At 37.2% G+C, this 9,885-nt stretch overlaps 1 protein-coding gene across 1 annotated transcript in view; it reads right to left on the minus strand.

Annotated features, from left to right (window-relative positions):
- LOC109094891 (E3 ubiquitin-protein ligase DTX1-like) overlaps positions 1–9,284 on the minus strand; it is a 44,583-nt gene extending 35,299 nt beyond the window's left edge. The window contains exons 1-2 of the mRNA XM_042763006.1: positions 9,055–9,284; positions 7,179–7,936 (exon numbers count right to left, since the gene is read on the minus strand). Of these exons, the coding sequence (XP_042618940.1) occupies positions 7,179–7,472 (294 nt within the window). The 5' untranslated portion in view covers positions 7,473–7,936; positions 9,055–9,284. The remainder of the gene's footprint in view (positions 1–7,178; positions 7,937–9,054) is intronic.
- Between the last annotated feature and the right edge of the window lie 601 nt (positions 9,285–9,885).

Below are 9,885 nucleotides of genomic sequence, written 5' to 3' on the forward strand. Positions count from 1 at the left end.
ATGTACATAATTCGCTTCAACCTTTTAAAACTTTATGAATGATTATTTTAGGTTCAACTGGTGTGTGTGTGTGTGTGTGTGTGTGTGTGTGTGTGTGTGTGTGTGTGTGTGTGTGTGTGTGTGTATGTGTGTACATGTGTGTGTGTGTGTGTGTGTGTGTGTGTGTGTGTGTGTGTGTGTGTGTGTGTGGGTGTAAGGAACTGGAAGCAATTGACACTTCGAAGAATCGATTCAAGAGAGAATTGCAATGCATTCGCGAAAATCATGGAATCGATCCACAAACAGATTTATCGTTGCACCCTTAATTATCCATAATAATAATAATAATAATAATAATAATAATAATCTGATTTTCTACAGCTATTGATATGCAACCCATTGTTAATGTTAAATGTTGTAGGGTATGCTACTACTAGCAAATAACAGTACATTTCCTCAAAAGTTCACATTTACATTTATGCATGTGGCAGATGCATGTGACTTACATTACAATCAAGCTATAGCCTACATTTTTCAAATCTTGCATTCCCTGGGACTCAAACCCATGACCTTACCATTGTTAGTGTCATGCACTAATGTTTATGCTACAGTATAACTGCATAACAGGTCAGTTTAGTTTTTAATATTAATGGACTGATAGTTAATATTGATATTAATACTGATTTAATATTGACTGTCGGATCCTACACGCCCTTCAATACTGTATATCTCTGACCTGCTGTAAAGTACACACTTCACACCAGTCAACTGAACAAAACAAGTGATTACAGTGTCACTTTTCAAATCTATGTGAGAGGTGTAAGAGAAGACGTCTACAACGCTGCAGGAAACCACAGGCTCTCTCCTGAGACAAACAGATCAATTCAGTCTGGTCAGAGATCAAACCCTATATAAACACTTACAGTCACATCTCACTGCTAAGATGCCTCTGCACTGCCGTTCATCACACACACACACACACAAAGAGCAGTCATTCCTTATCAAAGATGTGATGAAATCACTAACAGTGAGTAATAAAGTTGAGTGTGTTCATCATCGGGCCCCAGACGTGAATGATTCCTCAAATCATGAGAGCTGTGCTGCTGCTTTAGCATTTCCACCAGCTGGACCAGAAAACAGCTGAACAAAACCCTAGTAAACACATAGTACCATGCAAAAACAACAAAGAAAATTTTTCAACCATGGCAATGCCCTGGCAACCACACACACAACACCACAGCAACTGCATAGCAACACCCTGACAAACAGTCAGAACCACCTAACTACAGCACAGCAGCCTGTTAAATAAAGAGAAGAAAACCTTGGTAAATGCATAAAAACATGCTTAAAATCACTTTAGACACCACATAGCAATGCACTGGCAACAATACACAGCACCATAGCAACACCCTGGCAAAAAATAAAAACATGCTTGTTACTGCATAGCAACATTCTGCATAGCAACACCCTGGCAACCAATAAGAACACCCTGGCTAATAAATAGCAACATGCAAGAAAAAAAAAAAACATTTAGAAAACCCTAGCTACTGCGTTAAAACATGCTTACAACCACTTTAGAAACCAAATAGCAACACCCAGGCAACAATCCACAGCTACACAGCAAAGCCCCTACAACTAATAGGAACATCCTGGCTACTGCATAGTAACATGCTAAAAATAAGAAACCCCTAGCAATTACACAAAACATGCTTAAAACACTTTAGAAACTAGCCTTCATAGCAATGACCTGGAAAACACAGACAGCGCCATAGCAACTGAATAGCAGCACCCTGGCAACCAATCAGAACCACCTAACTACTGCACAGCAAAATGTTAAATAAAGAGAAGAAAACCTTGGTAAATGCATAAAAACATGCGTAAAACCACCTTATATACCACATAGCAACACCCTGGCAACAATCCACAGCACCATAGTAACACCCTAGCATCTAATAAGAACACACTTGCTATTGCCTATGTTTAAAACCACAACATAGCGACCCCTGACAACCATCCACAGCAACTGCAGAGAAACACACTTGCTACTAAATAGCAACATGCAAGAAAAAAATATTTAGAAAACCCTAGCAACTGCATAAAAACATGCTTAAAATCACTTTAGAAACCAAACAGCAATGCCCTGGCAATAATCCAAAGCTACACAGCAAAGCCTTTGCAACTAATAGAAACACCCTGGCTACTGCATAGTAACATGCTAAAAATGAGAAACCCCAAGCAACTACACAAAACATACTTAAAACACTTTAGAAAGAACATGAGAAACTAGCAATGCCCTGGAAACCACAGACAGCACCATAGCAACTGCAAAGCAACGCCCTGGCAACCAATCAGAACCACCTAACTACTGCACAGCAACATGTTAAATAAAGAGAAGAAAACCTTAGCAAATGCATAAAACATGCTTGAAATCACCTAAGACACCACATAGCAACAATCCACAGCACCATAGCAACACCCTGGTAAACAATAAGAACAGCCTACTACTGCATAGTAGTGGGCTAAAAATGAGAAATTCCTAGCAACTGCGTAAAAACATGCTTAAAACACCTTAGAAACCACATAGCAACGCCCTGGCAACCATCCACCAAACCTGCATAGCAACACCCTGGCTACTAAATAGCAACATGCAAGAAAAGAACATAGCAACACCCTGGAAACAATCCATAGCACCACAGCAACTGCATAGCAACACTCTGGTAACCAATCTCAACCCCTTAGTGACTAACAACATGCTTAAAAAAAAGAAAAAAAAGAAAAGAAAAAAAAAGTACATTTAGAAAACCCTGGCAACTGCAAAAAAAAAAAAATAACTTAGTAATGTCCTGGCAACAATTCACAGCACTTTAGCAAATGCATAGCAACACCGTGACAACCAGTCAGAATACACTAAATACTGTTCTACACAGTAACGTGCTAATAAAAATCTTGAAAACCACAGCAACAGCATTAAAAATGACAAAAAACGTCCTTAACAACCACATAGCAATGCCCTGGCAACCAGTCACAATGCCCTAAAATCTCAGCAGAAACGAGCAGCACTTTCACCAAACTCTTTTCTACATGTACTGTATTCTGCATGAAAGAAGGCTGAGGAAACGAGGAGTTCTGTTTTTTAATTTTCTCTGCAGGGCTGAGTGATGTCAGTATGAACTTAGCAACCAGCTGCTGTTTGTTAGACTCAGTCCCATACTTCATACTTACTGCACACGAGGAAACCTCAGAGAAAATCACACATTTCCAAGCAGTAAGGGAGGGACACACACACACACACACACACACACACACACAAACAGATAGATCTCAGAACTCTACAGCCTATTAAAGGGAGCTCCATCTGGAAGAACCAGGACACCTAAAATAAGCATGCAAACATTCAATCCAGAATATTACACAAGTGCTCCAAAATTGCACACACACAAACACATTTGGGCCTATAAATGCAAAATAAAGTAGATACGACAATACAGAGAAATATGTATTTTCATTATCACATTTTGATGATTTTACATCAGATTACTGATCAAAGTTGAGTCGAACCCATCTAGTCTAAGAGACCTGTTTTCACTCATGACTCAGTACTGACAAAATGTAGTAGTTTATGCTACTTAGTACAGTCACTACAGTATGTTTTTCTGCATCAAACATAATAAAGCTGTGTGAATAAGTATTGCTGGCTAAATTAATTGATAAAATGTACACCTGCCAAAGGCTTATATGTATAAATTAATAAATTATTAATAAATGTATAAATATAATAAATTAAATATATACTAAAATGAAATAAAACACATAAAAAAACTTATTTTAAGGCAAGGCAACATTTCTTGATGTACTAAAAACAAACATTTATAAAAAGTATATATAGACATATTTAAAAACAACAAAAACACAATTTCTAAAACCTTAACTAAAATTAACATGAAAGCAGAAAATATATCAATAAAATGTAATTTATTTAAAAATATTAACAAAAACTACAAATTTATCTCAATGACACTATAACACTGAAAATATCTAAACATTTTTATATCAAGAAATATTTATGTGAAAAGGTAATAAGCCCCCCCCCCCCCCCCCCTTTTTTGGGGGGAAAATGACAGCAAAATGAATTTAATAAAAACATCAGCCACTGTGATCAGAGAAAAATAAACCCCACTGAAAGTATTTGTTATTGTTTAAAGCATAAAGTCACTTAATTTTGTTTCTTCAGAAAAAAAGACTAATCATGTGTGTCTTTTGCTTCCCAAAGTTTTTTTAATTTAAGAATGTTTAGATATTTTACTGAAAAACAAGACAAAAACACTTGTTTAGAAAATCATTTTGCAGTGAAATACTGCGGTTTCAAAGCAACCAGCATCCAGATCACACGGCAGCAACATCAAAGTGCTTTCTCTTTGATCTAGTTGATGCAGGATACAGGAACATTTACTCAACCAATGCGAGTCAGAGGTCGGGACTATCTGTTTGTCTGACCAAACTCTGAAGGAAAACATGAATTTTGAAACACTTTTTAGTGGTGTTATTGCCATAGAAAGGGAAATTTTCACACTCAAAAGCTGTACTGTAATGAACACCAACATGCACCAAAATAACACACAGCTCGGTTTTCCACAGAGCATCCCATGTGTCCTAATTTAACCCTGAACCTTTCTACTTTAGGTCATTTGTTCTCTCATAGGGGAAAACAGTGGCCTGCGGCAATGGCATCATATGAACAGAGAGCCCTGGGGACGCGCCGATGTGTGTGTGTGTGTGTGTGTGTGTGAGTGTGTGCGTGTGTGTGTGTGTGTGCATGTGCGTGTGTGTGTGTGTGGGGGGGGGGGGGGGTATGTGTGTGTGTGTGTGTGTGCGTGCATGTGTGTGGGGAGAGAGATGTGTGTGTTCCAAAAACCCTCAAGCTGTCTTTGTTCATCTAGCTGACTTCAAATGCAACATACCGCAAACACACATGCATTCATGCACTATCACACGAGTTCTTCCCTCAAACGATCCATTCAGTCTCTCTGCTGATGCACTTCTGCTGAACGTTTAACCTTGAAAGGTGTGCTTTTGATGTGTGGGAACTGTAGTAAGTGGTTACATACTAGTCTACACATTTAGTGCGCTCAAGACCTCCTGGGAAGTTCGTATTTACGATTTGGAATGTGGTATTATGACAACAGATGCAAGTCACTTTGATCGGAGCAAGATGACAAGGTACCGTTTTCTGAATGATTTTTTTTTAGAACACTTCTACAAAATTATGAATAAAGAATGCACGCTATGTGTGTTTGTGCTTTTTTGTGCATTTATTCTATACAGTATCTGAAGGTGCTGTAAATTGAATCATTATATACAGTATTTTATCGTAATTGCAAAGTACTTTGATATTTTGTATATGCAATTTAGTAATTCCGCTGACCTCCCTACGCTCTCAAAATACTAAAATATTTGTATATATATATATATGCACATTTTGCAATAAACTTAAAAAACATTGTATCTATAGATACAACCAGCAACTTTCAATTAATAGTTTTACATTTCTCTGTCATATATCATTCGCAGTGCTTCATGGGATTGTAGTTCTTTTCCTCATTTAAGTTGTTAAATTCACAGTCTTGTATCTTGGTCTTTTTTTCTGCTTTTCAAATACTTTTATGCTTCAAATCAAAGTTTGTGATGTTGTGATTCTCCTCGTAGCTGGTTGGTTTGGTTCATAGCATATAACAATTAAAGAAGTCTTTTTAAAAAAAATGAATGGAAAAATCATTTTGGAACCAGCGGCACTGAAAAAGTGGGCGGGAGCTAATGCAGTCTATTGGCGATTGGTTCTTTATTTAGAAGGCAGGGCTTATTCTTAATATATCTTAAGTCTTTGCTTCAACACACTTTGACTCCCAACTTGAAATTACAAATTTCACAAACTTGAATGCACCAAAAGTTCAGAGTTTCTGAATCATAATAACAACTTGAATGGTGTTCAAGTGCATTCAACTCATAAATTTGCGACCTGGCTTGAATGCACTGTTTCACAGTCAATTCAAATCCACATTACATGAGTAGGGCCCTAGGAAATCTATCTTATTTTTTCCCAAATTACATTTTATTTTTTTCCTAATTCTGTTTTTTTTTTTTTTCAGTTTTTATTTTTCTGGATTTCGTTTTTTTCCGTTTGAATTTTTCTCGACTCCTTTTTAATGGTTAAATTAAATTTTATTAATCAAAAAGCATGTCTAATTTATTAAAATCATGAGTATTATATTTTTTCATATATTTTTTAAAAGTTTAACAAAAATGACATGTTTAGGGCCCTATGAAATGTTTTATTTTTTCGTCACCATATGTTTTATTGTTACGTGATTCTGTGTTTTAGCATGTCTAATTATTTAAATGCATAAATAATTTAATTTATTATTTTTTTTCTTAAAATTGCCTTATAAAATTGTTATTTATTTATTTTTTCTCAGAAATTCTGCTGTGTATTTATTTTTTTCTGGTTATCAAATGAAGGCATAAAACATTAATTTAATTTATCTTTTAATTATTGAAAATTAAGAAAACTTTATTTTTTGGTAAACAAAGGGGATTTACTATTAAAATTAAAACATGGAAGAAATGTTGAGTGATTATTCCTTAAGAAATAATGTTTGTTTATTTTTTAGTAGTAGTAATAGGCTACGTACATTCTGCTGAACAATAATAATACAGTACATTTCTGGCAAATACCTGTCTTTAAATTAAACCAGACTTTTATTTTGACGGGTTGCCGTGAATACCTTTACAGTTCTGTGTATTTGATATGAGGCTAGTTTTACTCAAATCAAAAGGTCGAATGCTCATGAAGTCACTCTCAGAGCAGTTCTGGAGATGTTCTTCATGTGTTTACATCCTCATTTAGTGAGAGGGCAGATGCTGAAATCACCGCGAGCGTCACACGTGCTTCCATATGTGTGTAATAAACGAAATTGCGCTTCTGCGCTATTCATTAACAAAGACATGCAGAACATGCAGGACTCATATTTAAATTGACTTTTCCGGCTTAATATTTACAGATACAGTACTAGTGCATTTAAGTGTAATGACCTACTTTTGATTAATTCATTCAAAATTTGGCAAATTCCATGACATTCCGCGTTAAACTGTAAATTCTGGTTTATGACAGGATTCTGTCCGCGGTTTCCACATCGAGGAAATCATAGGGCCCTACATGAGTAAACATGTCTCTGTGACTCACCTGTGTCTTGTCTGAACTGGTGCATGGACTGCAGGTCTATGACGTAGGGCGTGAGCTGCGGATCCACCTGCCCCAGTATGACGGTGCCACGTGCGTCTCCCTTCAGGACGTTTTCGATGTGATGACAAACGGCGGCGCTGTATGGCTTCCAGCGGCCGTGTTCATTCAGCCATTCCCAAACCACCACCCTAGCCATACTCTGAGAAGAGTATCCGCCTCCCAGCGACACCAGAACCCCAGAGCCGGGTCGAGCCATTTGATTCAACTCCACACCAACAGCAAACACAATGGATTTCGTCCCAATATATGGAGGGAATAACGTTTCAAGAGAAAGTTCTTAATGAAAATGCATTGTGAACATTCAAAACTCTTGATTTTACTAAAGAACGAGCACACAAACTGCAGAAGTCAATGCACGTCCTGCAGCAAAACAAATTAGACGCTGCTCTGTTCACATAAGGGATTCAACGCTGTAATTGATTTTGCCCACAAAAACTAGATTAGTCTCTAGTATTCCAGCTCTGGAAGTAATCATGCTCTCCAAAGAAACTCCTCCTCAGAAGAATAATCCAAAACAGACGATCTGAGATATGCAGCGAGGAGTCCAGTCACTGTTAGTGATGCTCAGATAATCCTGCAGTCCTGAAGTCCAGTATTCTGGTCTAGATCCAGTTGAATGTGAACACGCTGCTCTTGATCAGGACTCCCAGCTTCTGCATACTGATGGAAAAAGAGAGAGAAAATCAGCCCAGAAAATATATAATCAAACTTAATTTATTTGAAGGTCCCACAAAAAATTCTAGAATTATCATTAAAATTATAATTAATTTATTTTATTTATTTTATATAATTAATTAAAACCACTTGCATTAAAATCTGTGATTGCTTTCATGCTAAATTAAGTTTTTTTTTTTTTTACTTTTTAATTCTAATTTATATTTTAAAAACAAATAAGACGCATTTTTAACTTGAAAATATATTTTTTTAATACACTTACATATTAGTTATAAGATAATATTTAGAACTTTATATTTAAAGTAGCCTAGCAGGGGTTGGTTTAAACAGTTTTACAAGGATTGTTTTCATCGCAGTTTGCCATCAGTAGGTTATACTGTGAACTGCATATACTAAAACCACACGCAGAACCTGTGGAAAATCATGACAGACATATGCATGTGAAAACACACATGAGAGAGAGAGAGATCCCTCTTCTCCTGGTACGCATGAGCCTAACGAACGATCCTGTATCAGTGATCAATAACTGCAGACATCTGATGATTTTTATGCTATACTCATCATAACAAACCCGTGGCGTTTTAAGCGCAACCCAAAGCAGAATAAAGCGGGTGCGATTGCTAACGCATGTGGCCTCAGATCTGGTCTATTATAACGCAGTTGTAGCCGAACATCTGTCTGAGGTCCGTTTATACGGGCAGGCGTTAGGAAGAGCCGGTTCTGCTCATAAATAAGCTCTCGATCCATCTTCATTTACGAACAAATGATCTCGTTCTTCTCCATATGGTCTCCAGATCCGCATTTCCTCTGGATTTGATCCGATCCGTTCATCAGAATCTCATCAGTGCATCACACTGAATCAGATGGGACGATTTTCTCCAGCAAAGCGTTGCGCGCAGGTCTGGTCAAAGCGAGGATTCATTGCTAGATATGAAATCAGGGAATATGCGCGCTCACGGATCTCTAGGAATAAACGGGACGCACATGAGCCACAATGTATTCATTTATCCAGGCTCATCCTGAATACGACATATCACACATGCATTCGCATTCGTGTGAGGCAGAGCCTGTTCCGCAGAAAGGAGGAAAAAGGAATCGGTCACCTGTGATGTGAAGCGTCTCCGCCGAACCGTGACGATGAACCGGTGGTCCAGAATAAAGGACGCCAAAACGAAAGACTGAATAGGAGAAGTGTTTCCTAGATCACATTTCCGACTCTAAACGAGCAGATGAGAGTCCGAATTCACCGTGTTCTGCTGTTTATGAGCTCTGTTGGCTGTTGCTCGTGTTGTGCGCATCCTCCGCTGCGCGACTGTTGCTCATGCGTGCGCGCGCGCGCGCGGGCAGCTCTATTTACCGAAACAGCTTCAGCATGAGAACATCATATTTTCCGTCCAGATGAACTCGTGCATGACTTCCACCACTCAGAAATCCCATAAAGAGACGCGTATAGTAGTCATATTGCTTGTATAAAAATATAGGATAGCCTAAATGTATAGCCTAATAAATGATAAAACATGACTAAAACAAAAGCAATAATAAGAATAATATTACAATCAGTTCTCATTTGTCACATTAGTTAAATACATTAGTAAACACGAATTAACAATAAATCCTTCTATTGCACTTCTTAACCCTCTGGTGTTAGTTTATTATTATAATTTTTATTTTTTTATTTTATTTATTTTTTTATTTTTAAAATCGCTAATCGCTACTTCATCGGAATGATACGAAACTATTTGGAAAATGTGAAAAAGCTAAATGTTCATCAAAAAATGGTCACACTTGTGTTGACGCCATTGGAAATGAAGGGAAAATACGCAAAATACTGAGATTTTGTGTGTGTGTACAATCTACAAATCATTCACGATGCAGAAAAAAAGTGCACAGCAATGAAGTGGTGACACTAAAATATCAAGAGCACAAAACAGACA

This window comes from Cyprinus carpio, chromosome A8 (assembly GCF_018340385.1).
Source record: "Cyprinus carpio isolate SPL01 chromosome A8, ASM1834038v1, whole genome shotgun sequence".
NCBI lineage: Eukaryota > Metazoa > Chordata > Actinopteri > Cypriniformes > Cyprinidae > Cyprinus > Cyprinus carpio.